The sequence below is a fragment of the Lagenorhynchus albirostris genome, chromosome 5, assembly GCF_949774975.1.
Source record: "Lagenorhynchus albirostris chromosome 5, mLagAlb1.1, whole genome shotgun sequence".
NCBI classification, from domain to species: Eukaryota; Metazoa; Chordata; class Mammalia; order Artiodactyla; family Delphinidae; genus Lagenorhynchus; species Lagenorhynchus albirostris.
In genome coordinates this window covers 11351773-11377875 of record NC_083099.1, presented here as the reverse complement: position 1 = coordinate 11377875, position 26103 = coordinate 11351773, and the positions used below count along the sequence as shown (strand labels likewise).

The window sequence follows — 26103 nt, the reverse complement described above, 5'->3', positions numbered from 1 at the left end:
CATTATTATATAGTATCCACTTTTCATCACCTGTCACAATGTTTTAAAAACGGAATGTTTTCATTAAATTTCAGTAGAGAATCACATGTAGAAATACGGTCAAGAAGATTCTTTGCACTTAACTTACGTGGAACCCAAACATCAAAGCAATTCACATAACCAAGCTGGCACAAATGATTTTCAACGCTTGATTTGGTTATTCTGAGTATGTTGGCTATCTCCCGCATGGTATAACGTTGATTGTTCTCAATTAATGTCTCGATTTGATCACTATCAACTTCAACTGGTCTACCCGACCGTGGAGCATCGTCCAGCGAGAAATCTCCAGCACGAAACTTTGCAAACCACTTTTGACACATTCGATCAGTCACAGCACTTTCTCCGTATACCGTACAAATCTTTTTGTGCGTTTCAGTTGTGCTTTCACCTTGCTTGAAATAATAAAGCACAATATCCTGAAAATGTTGCTTTTTTCTTCCATCTTCAATATGAAAATGGCTACACAAAAATTCACCAATTTTGATGTCTTTTTTTAAATGCACACTGATATGACAGCCGTCACATACAATCTAACGAAATTGTTTTGAATGAAATTAAAGACAACTAAGTGCTACTAGAGCCATCTTATGGAAAAAACCAAACAAACTTTTTGGCCAACCCAATACTTGGATTAATATTACTATATTCATTACACTTTTCTATTTGTTTCCCTCTTTTTAAAAAAAATTTATTTATTTTATTTATTTATTATTTTTGGCTGCGTTGGGTGTTCGTTGCCGTGCATGGGCTTTTTCTAGCTGCAGAGAGCGGGGGCTACTCTTCATTGCGGTGCACGGGCTTCTGTGGTGGCTTCTCTTGTTGCAGAGCACAGCCTCTAGGCACGCAGGCTTCAGTAGTCGCAGCATGCGGGCTCAATAGTTGTGGCGCACGGGCTTAGTTGCTCCACGGCACGTGGGATCTTCCCAGACCAGGGATCAAACCTGTGTCCCCTGCATTGGCAGGCGAGTTCTTAACCACTGCACCACCAGAGAAGTCCTGTTTCCCTCACTCTTTATTCCTATTTTTATCTTCCACTCTTTTCCTGCCGTTTGTGGCTTTACTTGAGCATGAATTTAATATGAATCCATTTTCTCTCCATTCTTATTTAGCCTATCAGTTCTACTTAAAAAAAATTTTTTTTAATGGTCGCCCTAGAGTTTACAGTATACGTTTATAGCCAATCCATCTACTTTCAAATACCACTTCATGGGTACTGTCAGTTCTTATAATAACAAAATAACCCTTATTCTTCCATCCTGTTCCTTATCATCACTGTCATTCATTTCACTTATAATTAAGCATAATATATGACATATATACATATATATAAGCACACATAATTGAATATTTAGTATTGTTTTGAACGAACTTATATGTAAGACCAATGAAGAATAAGAAAAATGTTTTTATTTTACTTCGACTTATTCCTTCTTTATGTAGGAATGTTCTTCCTTTCTTTATGTAGATCCGAGTTCCTGACTTATTCTCCTCTGTATAAAGAATTTCTTTTAACATTTCTTGCAAGGCAGGTCTACTGGTAACAAACTTTTCTGTTTGATAAAGTCTTTATTCTCCTTTATCTTCTAAGGATAAAGGTGCAGAATTCTAGGTTGGTGTTTTTTTTCTTTCTCCCAACACTTTAAATATTCCACTCCATTCTCTTCTTCTTGCATGGTGTCTGAGAAGTTGGATGTAATTCTTAACTTTGCTTCTCTATAAGGTGTTTTCCCCCACTCTGGCTTCTTTCAGGACTTATTTACCTTTGATCTTCTGCAGTTTGCAAAATGATATGCCTAGGTACAGTTTGTTTATTTGTTTGTTTTTCACATTTATCATGCCTGGCATTCTCTGAGCTTCCTAGATCTATGGTTTGGTATCTTGACATTAAGTTGGGGAAATAATCAGTCATTATCATTTCAAATACTTCTTCTGTTCCTTTCTCTGTCTTCTCCTTTTGACATTCCCATTATAAGTATGTTACACCTTCTGTAGTTGCCCCACAGTCTTTGGATGTTCTCTTCTGTTTTTCCAGTCTTCATTCTCTTTGCTTCTAAGGTATTGAGGATTCTACTGAGACATCCTCTAGCTCAGAGATTCTTTCCTCAGCTAAGGCATTCTTCATTTTTCTGTTACAGTGTTTTTGATTTCTAGCATTTCTTTTGGTTGTTTCTTAGAATTTTCATGTCTCTTCAAATTGTGGTTTTTGCCTTTTTGTAAGTCTTATAATTTTTTCTTCATGACCAGACATGATGTACTGGATAACTACGCCTTTTGTAACGTGTTGGTGAGGCGTAAGGGCAAGGCCAGTGTTCTACAGTCCTATGAGTAAGTCTGTCTTTTAGTGAACCTGTGCCTCTGGTCTGTGAACCTCACAAGTGTTTCTCAGTGGTCGCCTTCCAGTGAATGAGGTGGGGGATAAGATGCCTGAACAAAATCAGAGCTCTGCCCATTAGAAGGTGGAAAATGAATGAACATTAAATCAGTAGCCAAAGTTTCTGTCACTTTGTGATTTTATATGGCCTTTGATATTATTTTTCTTCCCAGATACTTGAGTGTTCTAGACAACATGGTATGAGGGAAATATCAGAACAAGCAAGACACCTATTAGAGTAGAAATTCAAATCAATTTTGTTACTACCGACTGAAAAGAAAAATGTAACAAAAGAAAAAGGAATCATTAACTGGAGTCTAAGCTAAAATGTGATGAAGCATCCCTCTTACCCCCCAAAACCGCTGTGAAATGACCTAGGCTTAAGGGATATAATTCACAAAGCAAACAGAATAGTTTACAGACTTGTCAAAGTAACATACTGGGAACAGAAATAGCCTCAGAGATCATCTAATTCAATCGCTTCGTTTTACAAGTGAGAAAAGTAGGGCTCAAAGAGGCTGAACCAGGGAAGGACACACAGGCTAGAGTCTAGTCTGTCTGCTTAGAGGCCAAGGTTCCTCTTACTATTACACTTTGGACCTCTTCACCTCCTTACAGTTTAATAGTTAACAGCAACAATGCGGTAGCTGTCGTGCTTTACGTTCATGTGTTTATCTGTAAATATCTGCACATGTGTTGGATTTTAGAAAATAATCTATTTTAAAAAATCATAGCAGTAACAAAGGACTCATCACTGTCCTATAACTGTAGAAGTATGGTCCCACTTCAGAAAAATTTTCCACAGTATGACAACCTTAATGTTCTTTTTTACAGCCCTCAATTTGTGACAATTACAATTATTAAATGAAACTTATAGTACAAAGTCTAGGAAGAAGAGAGATTTTCATTTCTTAGAAAAGAATCAAATAAAACAGGAGACTCATAAGATAAATAATTTAAACAAAAAATATCACACTGCCTACTAGACAATACATGTAACTGAAAGTTACATTTAAACCAATTATTAACAGTTTCAGTTTATGACTAGTAAACAAGGAAGATACACTTAACAAATAACTAGTCATACTTCTTGATGAAGCTTATTTTGGGGACTAACTATTAGTACCTTGGAGTCACAGAGGAGAACAGTCTCCATTTATAAACAAATACTTTAAACAAGGCTACTCAAACATGCCCTCACTCAACTATAAATATTAACCTTCAGCACAAGATAACATTTTATATAATAACAGCCGCCTGAGAAAAAGAAATCTAATCCCAAATATATGCGTATATACTACTACGGCCATGATATTTAACTGTTCAATTAAACACATATTCTCAATTAATAAAGATAATTGGAATATTCAGCACTAGCAAATTACAGGTATTATAACCTTGAACATTAATTTAGAGTAGAGCTAAAAAATCAAGAATCAGATTACACAGCTACAATCAGAGGGGGGGAAAACTTCATCCTGAACTTGAAATATACCAGTTAAATCACTAGATACACTAGAAAGATCTGATCTTATCTCAAAAGTTCTATGCTTGAACACAGTGGATAAATATAAACATGGCTATTTGTGGTGAGTAAGAATCAACATGGTTCTGTAAATATACCACACACAGAAACCTCTTTTGGGGGTGGGAACCAAAATGATCCATTTTAAATTATAAATTATGAAATAAAATTTTAAACTATGAAATGTTTTAAAGTCAAGTCTATGTGGCAGTATGTTACTTTTAAGTGATTTTATATGTTATTCTTTAAGTGATTTATATAATTTATATTTTCATTTACCAGCTGAATCAAAAGGAGGACTTTCCCCCTTAGTTATATAACCAAGACTTGTTAATACCTTTAAAGAAATTATCCTTGTATCCAGGAAGATTTTCAGTATAAATATCTGTATTGAATACAATACCAATCTGAGACAATATCAAAGGTTAACATTTGTGTCACTGAGTCCCAGAAAGAGAGGAGAAAGAAACTGACACAGGAAAAAAAGAAATCTGAAGAAATATGGTTGGAAATTTCCCAATTTTTGGTAAAAGACATAAATTTATACATTGAATAAGTTAAGTGAACTACAAATATGATAAATGCAAAGAAAACCATACTGAGACACACCATAATCAAACTGTTAAAACCCAAACAGAAAGACAAAAATTGTTTTCCTCAGCCTGCTTTAAAGGCAAGTTACACATAAAAGAAATACTCAAATGACTGTGGATTTCTCATCAGAAACCAGGGAGGCCAGAAAACTAAAGAAAAATAAAAACATAAAAACCTGTCAAACAAGAATTCTGTATGACATGAAAGCATCCTTTAGTAATGAAGCCAGAATAAAAACATTTCTCAGATAAAAGAGAGCTAAAGGAAATTAATTCCCAGCTGACTTGGTCTACAAGAAATGCTAAAGGAAGTTTTTTCAGGCTGAAAGGAAATGCTACCAGAGGGAAACAGATCTTCAAATATGAAGGATGCACAATTTACTGAAAGCAAAAAACTTTAATGTTATCTGGGAAGGAATTCAGTGTATTACATATATTACACGGCAACTCTAACACAAAGAGGGGAAAGTAAGGGCTTTTGTTTTTCTTTAAACTTTAAGTGGTAAAACTTTAACTCTATGTAGACTGTGAAAAGATACGTATTTATATTATAATCCCTAGAGCAACTACTAAGAAAATAATAAAGATATGGTCAAAATGTCATTAAGTTCGCAAAAACAGTATATCCAAATAATCCAAAAGAAGGAAGGAAAGAGGGAATAGAGGAGCCAAAGTTAAAAGGGACAAAAATAACAGAACAGCAGACTTAAATCCAGCCACATCAATAAACACATTAGATGTAATGATCTGAACACAATAATTAAAAAACACAGATTGTCATTTTGGATATAAAAACAATACTACCTACAAAAAACCATTTAAAATATAATGATATATTTATGCTGAAAGTTTATAAGTTGTTAAAAGATATATCATGCAAACAGTAAAGAAAAGACAGCTAAAGTATCTCTATTAGTAATATCAGATGAAAAATCAGAACAAGGAAAGTTACCAGGGATGAAGAGGCACATTACATAATGTTAAAGGGTCAATTCATCAAAAATAAATAAATAACAACAAAACCCCAACAAAATCCCCAAAATAAATAAGAAGCAGACAAAACCTCATTAGTATGACAATACTAGTGTATATGTACCTAATAACAGCTTCAAAGTCATGGAAGCAAAACTGATAAAAAGGAAGGGAGAGACAGATAATCCACAATTACAAGAAACTTCAGCATGCCTCACCCAGTACCAAAGAAAACAAGTAAACAGAAAAATTAGCAAAGATACAGATGAGCTAAAAACACTAGTAATCATCTGAACCTAACTTATATTTACAGAACACGCTACCTAAGAACAAAAGAATAAACATTATTTTTAACTGCACTTGAAACATTCATCAAGGTAGACCATGTTCTGGGCCAAAAAACATACCTTAATACATTAAAATAAACTGAAATTACACAAAGGATGTACTCTGGCCATAACAGAATTAAACCAGAAACCAATAAGAGACAGACACTTGGAAAATCCCCAAGTATTTGAAAATCAAAGTATATACTTTAATAGTAAAGTAGAATAAAAGAAGAAAACTAATTCTAAATAACCCAGGAAAGAGGAAATCTCAAAGGACATTAGAAAACATTTTGAACTGAATGAAAATGAAAATATATCAAAATCTGTGATATGAAGTTAAAGCAGTATTCAGAGGGCAATTTAAATAGTAAATGTTCCTGGACTTCCCTGGTGGCACAGTGGTTAAGAATCTGCCTGCCAAAGCAGATGACAGGGGTTCGAGCGCTGGTCCGGGAAAATCCCACATGCCGCAGAGCAACAAAGCCTGTACGCCATAACTAGTGAGCCTGTGCCCTAGAGCCCGCGAGCCACAACTACTGAGCCCACGCGCCCTAGAGCCCATGCTCCACAAGAGAAGCCACTGCAATGAGAAGCCCGCGCACCACAACGAAGAGTAGCCCCCACTCGCTGCAACCAGACAAAGTCCGCGCACAACGAAGACCTAATGCAGCCAAAGAATAAATAAAATTTAAAAAACCGAAAACTGTAGAAGTAATATTTTTTTAAAAATCATGATCATCACATTTAAAAAACAACACCTTTTCATGATTTTAAAAAAACTCTCAGCAGACTAGGAAAAAAAAGGAACTTCCTTAACTTGATAAAGGTAATTTACAAAAATTACAGCTAATATCCTATTTAATGGCAAAAGACTGAATGCTTTCCTTCTAAGATAAGGAAAAAGGCAAGTTTGCCTATTTTCATCACTTCTATTCATTCTCATACTTGAAGTTCTAGTTGGTAACATAAAACGCATATAGATTGGGAAAGAAGAAATGAAACTGTCTCTGTTCATAGATGAGGTACTGTATATAGAGAAAATCCCAAGGAATCTATTAAAAACAATCCTAGAATGAGTTTAGAAAAATTACAGAATGCAAGGTAAACATACAAAAAGCAACTGTATTTCTATATACTAGCAATTAACAACTGGAAATCAAAATTTTAAAAACTGTACATTTACAATATGAAAGAATGAAAGAAAGAAAAAAGAGAAATGCTTAGGTATGAATCTGACAAAAATCTGCAAGATTTATATGCTGAAAACTACAAAACATTCATGAAAGAAATAAAGAAAACCTAAATAGAGAAAAATACCATGGTCATGGATTGGAAGACTCATTATTGTTAAGATGTCAATTTGATCTATATAGATTCAATACAATCCTAATCAAAATCCCAGCAGGACTCATAGTAGATATAACAACCTAAAATTTATGTGGAAAGGCAAAGATATTAAAATAGTCAAAGCAATTTTGATAGAAAAGAACATGGTTGGGGGTCTTACACTATGTGATTTCAAGAATTACTATAAAGCTGCAGTAATCACGGCAGTGTGGTATTAAAAGGGAAAGAGATAACCAGAATAAAGAGTCCAGATATCAACCCACACAAATATGATCAACTGATTTTGGGCAAAAGTAAAAAAGCAACTGAATGGATATATAATCTTTTCAACAAATGGTCCTGGATATCCACATGTCAAAAAATTAACATCAATCTATACTTAACACCTAACACAAATATTAACTCAAAAAGAATCATAGACCTAACTGCCACATCTAAAATTTTAAAACTTCTAGAAGAAAAGATAGGAGAAAACAAGTAGGTTAAGCAAAGAGCTCTTGGATGTGAAACCAAAAGCACAATCCATGAAACTGATACATTAAATCCATGAAACTGATACATTCAACTTCATCAAAATGAAAAACTTTTGCTCTCAGGAAGATACAGTTAAGAAGATAAAAAGAAAAGACATACACTGGGAGAAAACATTTGTAAATCACATATCTGACAGAGAACTTGCATTCATAATATACAAAGGACTTTCAAAATTCAACAGTTAGAAAACAGTCCAACAAAATATGGGCAATTAAATTGTGCTGGGACAATTCAGTACCCACTTGGAAAGGGGGGAAAAGCTCCCCACTATCTCACATTATATGCCTAATTTAACTGCAAGTATATCATAAAGCTAAATTTAAAGAGCATAACGATAAAGCTCTGAGAAACAAATACATTACCTTTATGACTCAGGTTAAGGAAGGACTTCTTAAGGTAGCAAAAACTCAAAAGCATTAACAATAAAGGAAAATACTGAAATACCTGACTACATTAAAATTAAGACCCCATGTTCAATGACACAGTAAAGAATGAAAAGGCAAATTGGAATGGGAGAAGATATCTGCAAAACTCACAAAGGGTTCATATCCAGAATATATAAAGGACTACTGCAAATTAATAAGGAAAGAGAGAAATCAAAAGAAAAATGGGCAAGAGATTTAACAGGCACTTCATAAAAGAGGTTATATGAATGTCTAATAAACATATAAAAAGGCACGTGACACTGTCATCAAAAAAAAAAAACCCTCAAACTTTACAAATAATGAGATACTACCACATACCACAGAATGGCTAAATAAATAAGACAAAAAGCAAGAATATGGTCCAAGGATGTGGGCCACCAAAAATTCTCATATAGTGCTAATGGGAGTGTATATTGTTTAAGAATATAGCATTCTCTAAGTTGAATATACACATAGCCTTATATGCCAGAAATTCTATGCCTAGGTATATGTCTTATAGAAATGCACGGTAATGTGCAACAGAAGACATGCTTATGAATAGTTGCATTGTTTACAACAGGCAAAACCTGGAAACAACCCAACTGTCCATCAACAGAATATGGATAAACTGTGGTATATGCATTCAGTGGAATACTATGAATAATCTTTAGCAATACATAACACAGGTAAATTTTTAAAATGAGATAGTTTGTGCACAAGAACCCAGACCCAAAGGAATATATGTTGTATGACTCATTTAATTAAACATGCAAAATTATACTGCTTTAGGGAGGAATAATTAGGTGGCAAAATTATAAAAGAAAACTGAGAAAGAGACTATAATAAAAGTCAGGGCTTCCCTGGTGGCGCAGTGGTTGAGAGTCCACCTGCCGATGCGGGGGACACGGGTTCGTGCCCCGGTCCAGGAAGATTCCACATGCCGCGGAGTGGCTAGGCCCGTGAGCTATGGCTGCTGAGCCTGCACATCTGGAGCCTGTGCTCCGCAATGGGAGAGGCCACAACAGTGAGAGGCCCGCATACCGCAAAAAAAACAGTCAGATTACTGGTTACATTGTGGGGTGGGAGGAAACAGTTCTAATCACAAAGTGAGCACAAAGGGCGCTTGTGAGATGCTAGAGTGTTCTGTTTCTTGATCTGGGTAGTGGTTACATTTAAATAATTCATCACATTCTATATTTGTTCTACATATTTTAAATGAGTTATATTTCATAATTTTTAAAAGGTTACAAGAAAGGAGAAAAAGATCAGACATGAGTGCTTCAACATTCTTTCAAAATATCTATTAAAACACATTTGAACTAAGAGGAAACGTGCATCAAAAAATTGGAGGATGGACTTCCCTGGTGGCGCAGTGGTTAAGAATCCACCTGCCAATGCAGGGGACACGGATTCAATTCCTGATCCAGGAAGATCCCACATGCTGCGAGGCAACTAAGCCCATGCACCACAACTACTGAAGCCTGCGTGCCACAACTACCGAGCCCACATGCTGCAACTACTGAAGCCTGCGCGCCTAGAGCCTGTGCTCTGCAACAAGAGAAGCCACTGCAATGAGAAGCCCACCACACCGCAATGAAGAGTAGCCCCCACTCGCTGCAACTAGAGAAAGCCTGAGCACGGTAACGAAGACCCAACGCAGCCAAAAATAAATAAATGCATACATACACACATACATACATACATACCACTTTTTTTAAAAAAGGAAATCCTTAAAAAAAAATTGGCAGAAAAGACAGGCTCTGAAACAATATTTCAGCTTAAGAAAAGTAGCTTCCTTTGTTGGTTTGTCAAGATTCATTCTCCTGAACTAATGTTCAAAATGAAAATGAAAGTCTCCTCAATATTGGAAAAGAAAACTACTCACCCTTACACCCGTGCCCTTCCCCCAACTACCATTTGGATCTACAAGGGAATTAAGAATAAAAATAGAAATTTTATTACCAGAAATTGCGTTTGTGCAATGCAATCTGAAAACACTCAAACAAAATAATCTAGTTTCTATGTAAACAAAACACCAAAACCCTCACTGTACATATCTATCTTCCAAACTAATGATAAAAACTTGACATATAGCATTTTGTAACTGTTTTCTCATACGAAGACAAATATATTCTAAAATGAATAAATTATTATTTTTTGCACTTGTACAAGAAAACATGCTTCAAATCACTTGGGTAAGTCATATTCAAATCATTGATTCTCTAGAAAAACTACTGAGGGAAAAAAATGATACATTATTAGTTTAAAATATTTATGTAATTTACATTTTCCTCAACAAGTAATTATGCTAAGATACAAAAAAATATCTCAAGGTTTTATCATTGTTGTTTTATGAAAAATGTATATTTAGTAATTAATCGACTCAAATCACTCACTTTCACAGTAGATAATCTACAATCATCATCTAAAATATTTTATATTTTATTTGTCAATACATGATTTGGGATAGGATGGGACAAGAAGTTTCCTTTCCCAAATCTGACTCTGGCTATTACAGGTACTTTGGTTTACATAAAATTACCAATGTATTAGCTATTTAGACTTGTTTATATGTGTCACTGTTTTGGCAACATGATCTGAATGAAAACTGAACCCCATGTTATCAAAAAACTATACATTTGGCTTTATTAGGCAGTTCTTAACACTGAATGACATCTCTGAATCCCCTCTTCACCTGCAACGTTTCTATTATTTCCTGTGTTGCTTTTGTGTCATGCTCAGCAATCCTGCAAACTTTACTTCTATTTACTGAGTATGATTTAGACTTGTAATACAACAGTAAAGCTGCTTTCGAGGTTGTCAGGGAAATGCAAATGCTAAAAACTTTATTAAATACCTTCCCTAAGAACCAACTTCTGTTCCTGAGCATTGAGGGAAGATGGGATTTAGTCCCCTCGGCAGAGAATAGGGTGGAACAGGTCTACCTCCAGCTGTCTCTTTAAAGTCAATGCTCTGATAGACCATCAGCAGAATGGTGCAAATGATAGATTTATTTTTCACGAAAGCCTTTGCCTGCCTGCATTTCAAGCACATATGTTTTTTTGGTTTTGCTTTTTTAAAGAATTCACGCTTCCTATGTCAAAGTGATTTGAATTGTCTAAACAAGTACTGATGGGAATGCAAGGCAAAAAGACTGTGGAAAGAAGCCTGTTTAGCTTAATTGCACTTGGGCAACTGACAGTAGACTGCCCCCACCCACCAAACCCAAAACCCACACACCCCTGACACAAACAAGAAAACACCTACAAACAATACAGCCAAACACTCTGGATTATAAACTTGCTAAAGTCAGAGACTATGCCTTATTTTTATTTACTCATTTCTAACACTTTTTAAATGGCTACTACTTACAGTCGGCCTTCTGTATCCATGGATCAAAACTACTTGGAAAAAAAAATTCCAGAAAGTTCCAAAAATCAAAACTTGAATTTGTCCCAGGCCAGCAACTATTTATATAGCATTTACATTGTATTTACAGCTATTTACATACTATTTACATTGTATTAGATATTGTAAGTCATCTAGAGATGATTTAAAGTATACATGAAGATGGGAGGATGTGCGTACGTTATACAAATGGCAAATACTACACCGTTTTATACAAGGGTCTTGTTGAGCATCCACAGATTTTGGTTGTCTGGCGGAGATGGGGGAGGGTGTCCTGGAATCAATCCTCCATGGATGCTGAGGGATGACTATACTGGGTATAAATACAGAACACAAACAAGGTCTGTATCTCCAGAGAGTTACTGAACATGACACAAATAAATTGAGTGTTACAAAGGAGAAGTTCAGAGTGCTACAGCCATCTATTAGGCTAACATAATACTACCTGGGGGACCAGGAAAGGTGTTCCAGAAAAAGAGATACTTAAGTCTTGTATTAGTTTTCTATTGCTGCATAACAAATTACCATAAGTACAGCAGCTTAAAGCAACACTCATTTATTAGTTCACCAGTCTGTAGGGCAGAAGTCCAAGTACGGTACTGGCTGGGTTCTCTGCTCAGGGTAGCTCTTAAAGTGGAAACCAAGGTGTCAACGGGCTGTGTTCTCAAAAGGAGGCCTGACTAAGGGAAAAGGTCACTTCTATGCTCATTCAGGCAATATTTGGTTCCTTGTAGTTGAGAGACTGAAGTTCCAATTTTCCTTCCTGACTGTCAGCCAGAAGGATCCCTCTGCTCCCACAGTCCCACAGTCTTTGGCATGTGGCCCCCTCCATCTTCAAAGTCAGCAGCAGAGAATCTGCCTCATATCACATTCCTTACTCCCTTTGTTTCTGACTCTAGATCCAGATTTAAAGAGTTCATGTCATTAGGTCTGGTCCATCCAGCTAATCTCACTTTCCTAAAGCCAACTGTGCCAGATGTCATAAACTCATCACAGAAGTGCCATCCTATCATATTTACAGTACAGGAGATATACAGGAGATGTACACCAGGGAATGAGAACTTTGTAGGCCATCGTAGAGTTCTGCCTGACATAAACTGCAATCTGCAGAATGAACAGAAATTGAGACAAGGTAAAGGGAGCTGGAGACAATGTGGGCACAACTGATATCCTGAGTCGGAAAAGAGCATGAACAACAGGGGAAAAAAGTATATATGACTGGTCTCCCCAATACCCAGCATGGTAAATGGCACATATTCATCAAGGGAATGAACCAACATACCAAATTATATCAAATTAGGCTATCAAGTATTTACTAAGGGCTTATATACTTACAGCTACAAGAGAAAAGCTAAGAACTTTGCTGTAATAGTAACCCACTGGGCAGAAATGAGGGGTGTCAAGCCAGGGGAGACAACATGGGCAGAAAACTGAACTGGACATTAACAAATCCAGGCTCTTAAGCTATTTCTGCTAAATGGAAGTGACCAAATAAACTCCAGGGGTCTTATTTTTGCCTCATCTATAACAGATGATGTAACTACTAGACCTCCAAAATCCATTTCCAGTGCTATCTGTCTTACACAGTGGAAGGCATGATTCTTGCCCTGGCGCAAATTCTATTTAAGAAGTTTTGAATCTAGTATTAATTCATGTTGTAATCTAGATATTGCTCTATCAGTAGTAATATTAAAAAGACAAGTCCACAGAGCATCCTATTCTAAATACTGAATTTACTCTCTTCTACAAATTTAGCAGTAATCAGATACTCCTAGGCTAAGACTTACTTGCTTTTCATAAAAAAATAAAACACCAAAATTACATATCAATACCAGGTCTTATAAGAGTAAGAGGGAGCAGAGGTGATGCCATCTATGATTGGGCAATTTTGTTTTTGGTTTCTTTTTTATTTTTTTGGCCACACCTTGCAGCATGTTGGATCTTAGTTCCCTGACCATGGATCGAACCCATGCCCCCTTCAGTGGAAGCACAGATTCTTAACCACTAGACTGCCAGGGAAGTCCCTGATTGGGCAATTTTAATTATCAAATGCAACACCAGTGTTTTGAAAACTAATGTACAGAATTTCTTTTTAAAAAATACTGCTGGACTACAATAAAAAATTGCCATTTCACAAAATATGTAAGGTGTAAGTGTGAAAACATTCAGTGGAATGTCAGTCAGCTGTTTCAATCAATAAAATGCTTCTCAATGGCTTTTCCAGAGCTATGTATATTTTTAATAGGCATATTTCCCTGAGTTGAAGAGACAGAGCTGACAGTCTGGGGAGAAAACCAGGATTAGAATTCTCAGGACAGAGTAACAGAGAGGAGAGGATGGTACAAGGAGAGAATCTCAGAGACCTGCAGAATATCCCTTCGTGTACTCCACTGAGTACTGAGCAGCACATGACGTGTGTAAGAATACCACTGGAGACTCATGAAAAGAAGCATCCAAAATAATTAAAGCAGTGTTTCTCAACCTTTTTTTCCTTATCACCCTGACCCAAGAGCCTTTTTAGATTTTTTTCTCCCTAATTGCCCCCATGAAATTTTAATACCACTGTATACCTAATTTATACACTTCGGCCCTTTAGAGGGCCACAAATCATGGTACTATGTAAGATTTTTCATACATACGCACACACACATGCATCCCAACAAAAAACACAATTTTTGCCAAGTTGGAGGTGATATCATCATCAATGAGAACGCATGCATTAGACGGAACAGTGCCTGCTTTGCACACAGGAAACAGTGTCCTGTTCCTACCAGTCAAACCAGAAAAACTCATCACTCCCAGAACCTTGGATAAAGTACTCAGGAAAAATTATCTCAGGAGTGGAGAATAATTAGCCTATTTTGAAATTAAATAACATTTATAGTAGGAACGAAATTTATAAAATATGGATAAATCTGCAAAAGATGTAAATGTGGAATTACAAAATTTGCTGAGGGAAATTAAAAATGACCTAAATAAATGGAGAAATATAACTTGTTCATAGGTAAGGAGAACCAATATTGTTAAAATGTTGATTTTTGCCTATTTCATCTATAGATCAACACAATTCCAATTTCCTTTTTCCCCAAAAGACTGACAAACTGATTCTAAAAATTCACACAGAAATGCAAAGGACCTAGAATAGGCAAAACAATTTTTTTTTTTTTTTTTTTTTTGCTGTACACGGGCCTCTCACTGCTGTGGCCTCTCCCGCCGCGGAGCACAGGCTCCGGACGCGCAGGCCCAGTGGCCATGGCCCACGTGCCCAGCCGCTCCGCGGCATGTGGGATCCTCCCAGACCGGGGCACGAACCCGTGTCCCCTGCATTGGCAGGCGGACTCTCAACCACTGCGCCACCAGGGAAGCACAAGGCAAAACAATTTTGAACAAGAAAAAAGTTGGTTTCAAGACTTATTATAAAACTATAGTATCATAATGGTGTGGTATTGGTGTTGAGCTACACAAATACATCAATGGAACATAACAGAGTCCATAAATAGAGCTACACATATATCGACAATTGACTTTTGATAAAAATGCAAAGGCAATTCAGTAAAGAAAGTATAGTCTTTTCAACAAAAAAATTGTTTTCTGACCACGCCTTGTGGCTTGTGGAATTCTCAGTTCCTCGACAAGGGACTGAATCCAGGCCATGGCAGTGAAAGCCCAGAATCCTAACCACTAGGCCACCAGGGAACCCCCCCTTTGCAACAAATATTTTAACAACTGGATATATCCATATGTAAAAAAGTGAACTTTGACATACACCTTGTACCACATGCAATTATTAACTTGAAATAGGCTGTAGATCTAAATGTAAAATTTAAAACTATAAACTTCTAGAAGATATGAGAAAATCTATGTGACACCAAGAGAGACTTTTTTAGACACATCACCAAAACAAAAATCCATAAAAGAATAAAATTGATAAATTGGACATCATCAAATTTTTAAACTTCTGCTCTCCAAAAACACTCAGAAGAGAGTGAAAATAAAGCCACAGATTGAGGACTTGTGTCCAGAACATATAAAACTCAAAAGTAAGAAAACTATCCAATAAGGGAAAAAACAAGCAAAAACATTTGAAAAGACATTTCACCAAGGATACAAAGATTGCCAAGAAGAAATGAAAAGATGCTCAACATCATCAGTTATCTCAGAAATGCAAATTAAAGCCACAGTGAGATACTCATCTATTAGAATGTTTAAGATTAGAAAAGACTAATCATACCAAATATTGGCAAGATGTGGAAAAAACTGTAGTTCTCATATCCCGTTGTTGGGAATGTATAATGGTATAACCAGTTCGGAAACAGCTGGCAGTTTCTTAAAAAGTTAAACATACACCTACCATATGGTTTGACCGTTCCACCAACATATATTTACCCAAGAGAAAGGAAAGCATATGTTCATACAAAGACCTGTAGACATGCCTTCACAGTAGCTTTATTTGTAATAGATGAAAAAGAAAAACAACTCAAACTCTATCAACAGGTGAGTGGATAAACAAATTGTGTATATTGAGACAACTGAATACTATTCAGCAACAGAAAGTAATGAACTGTTAACACATGCCTCAACATGGATGAATCTCAAAATAATTATTCTGAGAGAAAAGAGCTAGATAAAAGGAGGACATATCGTATAAAGCTCTGGAAAATTCAAATTAATCTATAGTGACACAAAGCAGATCAGAGGTCAGGGGCAAATGGAATCCTTTGGGAATGATGGGAATGTTAACTATCTTGATTGTGGTGATGGTTTCACAGGCACATACCCACCCATGTCAAAACTTATGAAATTATACACTTTAAATATATGCAATTTATTGCATGTCAATTATACCTCAATAAAACTTAAATAAAAATAGGCAGAGGTGCTAGATGAGACTTACCAGGCCAATCAGTAATTTCAGCTCAGGCTGAAATTTAGGACACAATCTATGACATTTTTACTATGCTATATAACTATCATTATTTACCCACCACCAATTTATACAAACATGTCCACTAAAATTGCTTCAAATAAACAACTTAGAGGACATTTAGTCTATTTGGGAAGTTGATAACATATTTAAATAATCCATAATAAATCCCAACATTCTAAGTTTTGCTTCCATGCATTCGCCTTCTGAGTCAGCCTACACTCTGTTTATGGAGTATGTATCCCTCTAAATAAACCTTTTACTTAAAAAATAAATTAATTAAAGTTTTGCTTGCCCACCAGAATGTCTGTTTACTTGGTGAATTTATCTCATTTATTACCAATTAGCAATAAAGACTAATAATAATCCAAATGCCCTCCAAAAGGGGGACTGGTTAAATAAATTGTTATAAACACCTAAGCGTAGAACTATGTGATTATAAAGAATAAGGAAGCTCTCTCTAGACTGGTATGGACTGATTCCCCAAATATACAGGATGAAAAAAAGGAAAATGAAGAAACATATATGCCAAATAAAAAACAATGAATGGAATACAAAGATAAATCACCACCAGTTTCTAGCTGAAAAAACAGCTGGTTTCATTAGACAAAACCTCCTTTGTTTCAGGACCAGCATAACAGCCATTTAGTCACAATGACATGGAACATACGCTCATTTATGGATCTTGGAGGGAACAAGAACATTGGTGAAGAAAATTTAAAAATCTGAGGCTGAAATCTAGAAGCACTGGCAAGAACAGAGGAGAGGTGCAGTTTCTGGGGATGGAGAAACTACAGGGCAACCCTCTCCAGGGTGGAAGCCGACCTGGTTCTTCTCTCTTCACTACCTCCCCGGTTTCACTCCATGCTCCGTGGAAGCCAGCTGGGAACTGGGTGGGTACACTTGAGATGGGGCTGGAGGTTTGCGGGCCACAATACTAATTACTGTAACTACAGAAGACCATGTACACACATACAGTTTTGGGACAGAGAGTTCATATAACCTCAAGTAACTGAGTGAGGAGGTTTTTAAGAACCTCTCCAGAAATATCAACAGCTTGGTGTACTGACAGCCAGCAGAAGCGACTTGTGGTCACAAGAAAGATTTATTAAAGATTAGAGCACTTCTTGCTAATTTCTAGAAAAGACTAGAGAACACTGTGAAGAATGAGGGTGGGTGGAATTCAGGCAACCTGTGTAAACTTATGGTTTACTACTTTGTGTAAACTGCCAACTATCTTATTACAATAATAATGAAAACAAATGATCTCCTTGTGTGATGTACATACACGTACATGTATGTATTTGCCAAACACTTTATCTGACAAAGTAAAAGCAACATCATTTCAATGATCCCAGAAAGTATTTTTGAAAGCTTAGAAGATGTTAATAATTTTGAAGACTACTTTGGCAAAATCAATACCAAAATATTCTGAATAAAAAAGTACATCTAAATTCAGAAACCAATATGTAAAATATACAAGGTAGCATTTTCAAAATTATCAAGTTTATATGATACAGGCAAGATCTACTGACTAGCTCTTAATCAATTCTTTTGAGTTTAAAAAGGGTCACAGTCACAGAAGTCATAATCTAAGACTTCCTGTTTTAAACACTAAAAACGGTGTTGGCTAGATTATAATTACCCCCAGTCTGACACTACTTCGAATGACATTTTTAACCAGCCAAAGAACATGGCACTAAGGGAGGCTTGTTTATTCACTCATTTGCAATGCTAAAATTTTAATAGCACTTGACTATGAAAATCAGGATCACATTTGCATTACAGTTTAAAAGGTAGGAGTCCACACAGAATGTGGACATAACTTTTAGGGGGAAAAATCCATTTTTTAACAATTATTGCTTTATGGCACTATTTGGCAAAAGAAAAAATATTTCTCTCCAATTTACTTTTTTATTTCCCGGCTTCTGTCAAATCTACATAGGTTCAAATGTCTGTTCTGCTACATACTTTCTAAGTTTTAGTTCTGTCACCTATTGGTGGGATGGAAATGTTAACCTACCAACTTTACAAGATTGCTGTGTGAGTTAAAGGCAGGTACCATAAAAATGTTTAGGTACATCACTGTCTCTGAAATAAAGGCTATAATTAACACCAATTTCTATCACTGTGGATTAAGAAAAACAATTTCTGCTTGTAGAAAATCTTCTTATAAAGTCATACCTTTCCTCTGAAATATGTTATTAATATTTCAAATTTAATTATTTGGGCTCCACAACATGGCATGGCATTAAGTTCTGGTAAATCCTAGGGAAAGTCATTTATTATTATTATTTTGGCCACATAAACCTGAAAATACAAATGAAACCTTCTGGGCAAAAGCAGGAGGTCATTCAAGGTCACTTGGAATTTTTAGAGCATCCCAAATTTGGGGTGTGAAAAAAACATGAAGGCCATTAATGTAATCCCACACATTTTACAAAAGAAAAGTGAGTCCTAATAAGTGAAATGGATTTGTTCATGTAGCATAAAGGTAAGAAGATAGAAGCACTTAGGTCTTACAACTTATGCTCCAACTGTTCTTTACATTATGTATACCAATCTGCCTTTAAATTTTTTTGACCGTTTCACCTGTTTGTTTTACAGTGCTTCTTCCATATCCAAGTGACTTATTCTTCTAAAAGTTTGCTATTTCAACTATTTTTAGGCAATAAAAAATCTTCTTCTACTAGGTTACCTACCCAAACAACTATTTCCCTTTTATTCCTTCATGAAAATGCTGATTTTCTCCAGATACGGAGTGCAATATAATCACTGATGATAAGCCTCTCACCCTAGGGGATGAACCAGGTGATGAACAATGACTGATCTAAGCAAAAAGTTAATCCCCTTCTACCTCTGCTGGTGGACTGGTTTACAGTGGGCTTGTAACCGAGGAAACTCAGCGGGAGTTTTGTGGGGATTCTGGAAAAGATCTTTTTGCTTGATTAAAAAAGAAAAAAAGGAAATGTACAGGGAGAATTTCCTTTCCACTTTCTCTGGCTGTTTGTCTTGAGTGCAGAATACAGCAATCATTTCTTTACCAGGAGGAGAAAGCCAAGAGTCTCACAGGGAAGCTCACTCAGAGATATGACATTACTGTCTTAACCAATCCCCCACCAATTACCTTGTTCTGGATTAAATTACTATATAAGCAATAAACCTATATTTACTCAGTCAACTACTTGTGGCCCAAAGCCTCCAAATATAAAACTCCAGTATTTTCTGGTGAAATCATCTCAGCTAGCTTCTACAATAAAAGACTTCCTTCTCAGACCAAATAATATGAATGTGTAATATTTTATATTAGTTTTTTAAAAATCAATTAGGTGTGTTACTAAGAAAGATGCTATTTAGTGGTCCACAGTATTCAGAACTTCAGGATATGACTCAAGAAGCTAACCTAAAATAATTAACAATGTTTACTTAACAGTATAGAGTATAGAACCAAATGTGAGCTCTTTTACCCACTCTAAAATTTTACAAAAATAACTGCAAAAAATGTAAATTTCAAAAAGTCAGCTGTTATTCTCAAATACTCATTTAAATAAATCTATTTTAGAAAAACACCACTGTCGCACTGACATAAAGCTTAAAAATATTTTATTACCTATCAAGAGTGAGTGGGTTTTATATTACAAAACAGTTAAGTTTTATTACACACACCTGCACATACACAAACATACATACCTGCCTCTTAAAACTCTATGCGATTCCTTATCATAGAGGACAAAAACAGAAAAACAAAAACTACCATCCTAAATTAGAACAATGGCCAAAGACTTAACACATCTGATAATTATGACTATACTCTCAACTGTGAAGAGTCACACGAGAAAAGCAACTGTAAAAAAATTTGTCAAAAACCCATGAATCACTGAAGACAAAGTCACTCTCATACTGATTTGAAGCACTAACCAGACTTTTAGTTCTAAGCTTGGTTCTAAGTTTCAGAGCAAGAGAACAAGCTAGGAGATGTTAAGAAACGATGTTTTAAAAGTAAGCAAGGAAAGGAATCTATAAGGAGAAAAGCAGAAGCTAAAAGTCATAAAAGTTAGGGGGTCACACACTAGTTACAGATAACACAATACCTCCCAAGGACATCACAGGAGAATAAACTGATGCTCAAACATGATTTTTTGAGCATAAAATTTTAAAAACTTAAGATAATTTGATTACTATGGCAGAAAAGCAGTTGGCTATAATGAGACTTTGTAATGATGGAGAAATTAACCATGGTAAGTAGGATTATAGTCCAAACTTTCTCACCAAGATGAGATTTGTTAGTTTTATTTAAAACAAACAAAAAATACTAGAGTTAAACAGAACAGAAAGCCTTTTTCTCCTTTTCCTTAGTCTATACCCCTATAGTTATTTTCTGTCTTACAGAAAGCAGACTCTCTAGAACACCCCAGTTACGTAAAGTGACCAGCGCTCCGTTTAAAATAAATCCTGAACTAGGTGCATGTTTCCAATAAATGTAAACTTAAATGCAATTCACTTAGGAATGTTTAAGGAAAAAAAAATGTACTGATGAACAATTTTAGTTAAAGATTCAAATCTATTCAGTTAATTCAACCTTTAAAAATAAGATAAATACCTCTTTTATCTACTTAACATCAAGTGGTCACAATAGTACTGTCCAAAAGAATGAGGGAAAAGATGAGAGTTGGAGATGAGCTGGCAGAGCACAGCTTTCTTAGAACTGGCCAATCAATTCCAGGTAATCTGTTTTGCTGTTGCTATAGGGACCTTAGGAATCATGACCTCTCCCTACTCTCCATCATTCAGAGAACTGAATTATGTATGAAAAAGATACTGAAAACAGTCACTTCCAGTAAAAACATATACATTAATAAATTTGATCTTATTATAGTTAATTATATATTTTCAGCCTCAGTTTAGTAAATTAAAAAACGTCTGGCCACTGGAGAAACATATATGGAAGGAAATTATCCATACGCCCACTCTTTCTAAAACTGTCCGTCATGTCAGTCCTGAATGTTAAATCCACTGCAGCTTTAAAAGTCTGAGGAATTTTCAAACAGTATGTCTTTATTTGCTGCGAGACCCCAAACAGATGAGTCTTTGTGTATAATGTTATTCACAGAAAGCAAATTTGATCTCACAATCAAGTTAGATATATTATAAATTTTATAGACATGTCTCTTCTTTCAAGTTCACAAAAAAAGAAAGAACCCTCATCTGAAATGCACACAAGTATTTAACAGTGAAGTGTCATGATGTCTATAACTTACTTTCAAATGGGATTCAGCAAAAGAAAGAAAAAAATATATATGTAGTATAAATATAATCTGTGTAAATATGGGAGAGAAAGCTAATGTGGTAAATGTTATCAATGCTGGATATAAGTGGAGGTTATATGGGTATTCAAAGTCTTTTTTCAACTATTCTGTGAAAATTTTCAAAGTACAACGTTGGGGGAACAAAAAACCCACATTGGCTCCTAGTTCTCCTGTGTTTTAGTCATTACCCTGAATATATGTCCAGTCCCTTCCTGTTTGCTTCAAGACCCTTCTACCCTCGTTTAAAACAGCTGTTACAGAATTGTGTTATGCCTTTTAACAAAAATCATAACTCTAGAAAAGTAGGTTTCAAGGCTGGTATCAGTGAAACTGTTTTACCTGAAAGTTAACATCTTCTTTCTTAAATATTAGTGCTCGAACTTCATCAGGATCTCCATTAAATATAGCTTGCACCAGTGATGGCTAAAATACAAGAGAGTAATAAAAACATTAATCACACCACATGGATGATTCTAAAGCTATTTCCACATAACTTTTAAATCTAAAAATTTTCTTCCCTATCATGATAATCACTTGGCTTTTGACATGAACCAAGTTTCATAAAGTCAATTCATATGAAAGTACAGGATTCCTCCTTGGAAAAAAGGCCTAATTAAAAAAAAAAAATCAATACCGTATGACCAAAATTAGGTAGCATAAGCATAATCAGATTTTATTTTATATGAGTGGAGGTCTTTTGAATATACATACGGTAAAAAGAAAGTCTCTTCCAAATACAAGTGTCACATCTCAACATCTATTTGTGGGATATAACTTGTCAAACAAGTAGTTCCTAGCCCATGTGGAGGCCCACGAAGGCCTCCTTGAAAAGTTCTGTTTGGGGCACCAAAACAACTTGCGTGGGTTAGTATTACATGTATAAAGATAAAAACCCAAAGAAAGAAAATCTGGCAGTTGATGAAAATCACTACTATTCAAAGACCAAAAATTACTGTAAACCTGAATAACATGAAGAGGCAGACACATGAACATCTAAATATAACAAGTTCTTAATCAACGACACAGCCTCCCTGAAAAGGTATCATATTATACTAGTCAAACAAGAAGTCAATTGACAACAGCATTAAAAATAAGATTAAAGATGAAGTCTGACTCTTTTTCATGTAACAGCCTTGCATGTAAATACATACAATTCATTACAGAAAAGGCTGTGCCTCGGTGTTGCTGGCAGTAGTCAACCTTTCCTAAAACATACAGTCCCTCATTCCTGTTACATCGGTTTTTAAAACCACTAAGTGAAAACAGAAATGTGGTTGCTATAACTACTATCCTCAAATTATTTTTAAAAGTCTTTTTAAGAGATTAAGAGATAAAGTCTGAAATGTTATTTAAACATCTGAATAAGTGAAAATCAGAAATGTGTGCATTCATTTACAAGTAATATTGCATCATATTCACACACCTATACTGCTTTAATTTGGGTTTTTAATGAAACTAGTGCAAATTACATTTATTCTTAAAAAATAAAATTTACCCTACTAGTTCAGTAGTATACAGTAAACATAAACTCTCATATCTTACCAATACACTTCCCGAAGGTGGAGAATGTAGGGACTTATTTTCCTGTGGCAACTTAGAAATGAATGCAGGAGACTCATCTTCTACCTCCTCCAAAACAACAATACACACTCGACTCATTCGCTCTTTTAAAAAACTGAATTCTAAGCTATGTGGTAAAAGTCACAGTTGGAAGAGCACAAGTAGTTTTTCCTCCTCTTCTGTACAACACTTAGAATCATTCTCTGAACAGCGCAGCTGGTTTTTTAAAGTTAATAAATACTATCGGAAAAAGTGAAGTTTAAAATTATAACTACATACTTGTAACTTACTAAGAAAACAATTCTGTTATTTTCTGTTGGGTTACTGTAAAACTCAAAAGAAATTTGACATCAACATGTCAATAACTAAAACTGAGTCCAGGACGAGCTCATTTAAAAATATTTTTCCCCTACCAAAACAGTCATCACATCCCTCTGTTTCATAGAAATTTACTTGCATAAAAAGATCACTGTCTGGGTGACATCAACACACGCTGCAGAATAAGATGAGAAACAACTGCTGTGACAGAGAAGATCGCAGCTGTACCCGCTCTTGCCTGCAAGGTCATATAGTTACCAGTAGCTGGCTTGCTTATAATTGAAAACAAAAAATAAAATCTCATTGTTCTGTTTCCACTTCTAATTTGTCTTCATTTCTTCAGCTTCACTGGTTTAATGCTGATACTATCCAGAAAAAAAATACATCGAGAGCTCAATACAAATTTTCAAAATGTTGCTCAGAGGTTGACAATTCTTTCTGTGTTTGAGAAAGAAAAAACAAACAAACAACACTCTGCATTAATAGCAAAGCTGCAGTACATTTACATGCGATGAGTCAGACCACAAGAGACAATAGGACTCTTGGTACTAGAATATGGCTTGAATAATCCAGATATTCCATATAAGAAACAGTTAGCTTTATTCCCATCGACAGCATAGGCAAGGCAGAGCGTTCATTCTTCCTCCATCAGGCAGTGGTCTGTAGCTGCTCCAGCAAAAGGACACAGGCACCAGGCAGAAATGGTGTTAGCGGAGAATCCGAATGGAACAGGCAGGCTGCGAAGGAATTAGAAGGCATCTGAGCTCAAATTACTGCTTCAGGCTTTTCAGTTTTAAAAAAGAGAAGGGGAAAAAAAACCCAGTAGTTTATCATTCCAGTGTTTTCTTTGATCTCCACATGAATACAGCTTCCATTAAAGACTCTTCATTCAGAGGAAGAAACAGCAGACTGTGCATCTTCTTTGAGCCAACTACTTTATTCAATCATCTGCCTCTGTGCCAGTATAGTTTCCTTCCACTGTGAAAACCGCTACAGTTACCCTTTTCAGTCGATTTCAGATGCTTTCCTGTTCCTCAGATGATCTTGCAAAATGCCACTGACACCTTCAAATGAGTAGGTCCTTAAAAAATAGAGAACCTCAGGATCGGCGCCACAGTAGCATTTCAACTGAGCAACAGTCTGAAGAGCAAAGACTGCAGAACCGCAGAATGAAATGCCTAGTAATGCTCACATGTTACACTTACCAGAGAGCTGAGCTACTGCTCAGGATGCAACTTCCTCTAGCAGGAGAAAAAAAATAGTGCATTTGGACAGCCTTCACAATGAGAAGGTTCATGCCAGTTCTGTGACTAATCCAGATCAAACTAAAAAACTCTGTAACTGAAAAATGAGTGCGCTTTTAACATTTTCCACGAAAAGCCACAAGGAAATCTGGTGTACTGCCTCTGCTGACTAACACTGGTTTTAGCAAGTAAACAATTCCAAACAGCTTAACTGCTTTCATATGTTACAAAATAGCAAATGTTTAACCCTATAGTGACAGCTGCAGTGATAATGTCTGCAGTGAATCCATAAAAGAGAACTAGAGATAAAGAAGCATTTTATGAGAATATAAATACCATGAACCTAACGTTTTCTTTTTCTTATTTTACCAAGACCATGTTCAATCTACTAGATGTTATTTTCAAGAATGCACAAAGTTTAAACAAAAGAAATTTAAGATTTACTAACAATTTCTAAGTTGTCGAATTTAAACAACCAAGTCATATTTTGAAAGGGAAAAAATAAAAATTTCATATTTTAGAAATTATAATTGTAAAATTCTATTGATCACTTGAATTTCACAAAAGAAATAATTCTATCTTCCCATCTGGATGTGGAATAAAGCCTTAAATCTGTTAAATAGCTATGTAAAACTATTGTTTCAAGTCCTTGGTAGTGAAAAGGCACAGGGTAACCAAAGCAAAGAATCTTCTCCCTTCCTAAAAAATTAATTATCCCAAGCTACAAATAAGTGTCAAAACAACCAATTTGGGCTTCTCTGGTGGCACAGTGGTTGAGAGTCCGCCTACCGATGCAGGGGACATGGGTTCGTGCCCCGGTCCAGGAAGATCCCACATGCCGCGGAGCGGCTGGGCCCATGAGCCATGGTCGCTGAGCCTGTGCGTCCGGAGCCTGTGCTCTGCAGCAGGAGAGGCCACAACAGTGAGAGGCCCGCGTACCGCAAAAAAAAAAATTTATTGTTGGTTTTCTCTGTTTCCTCCCTGCTTCTCTGCTTACTCAAGGATGGGGATATTTCCCCACAGGAAAACTACAAAGAAAATACCATGACCTCCTCAACCTTTGTTCTTTCTTCTATCAACCAGCATTCTTATTAATAAACATAATATTCTTGAACATTTGTGATGTGCTAAGTGCTATACATTCTCATTTAATACTCACAGTGACCTTGCTACACTGCCATAGTACAGAAGAAAAAACAGACTTAGAAATTAAATATTATATCCAAAGT

The 26103-nt window shown here is 35.8% G+C and overlaps 1 protein-coding gene across 5 annotated transcripts in view; it reads right to left on the bottom strand.

Moving 5' to 3' along the window:
- ANKRD28 (ankyrin repeat domain 28) overlaps positions 1 to 26103 on the bottom strand; it is a 186373-nt gene that overhangs the window by 99730 nt on the left and 60540 nt on the right. The window contains exons 1-2 of one of the 5 annotated variants that reach the window (XM_060149562.1): positions 23286 to 23411; positions 22092 to 22175 (exon numbers count right to left, since the gene is read on the bottom strand). The exons of 1 other annotated variant lie outside the window; for it this stretch is intronic. In XM_060149562.1, the coding sequence (XP_060005545.1) occupies positions 22092 to 22175; positions 23286 to 23411 (210 nt within the window). Of the gene's footprint in view, positions 1 to 11727; positions 11769 to 22091; positions 22176 to 23285; positions 23412 to 26103 lie in introns of those variants that run through there. 3 more of the 5 variants (XM_060149561.1, XM_060149563.1, XM_060149565.1) reach the window with 3 other exon arrangements.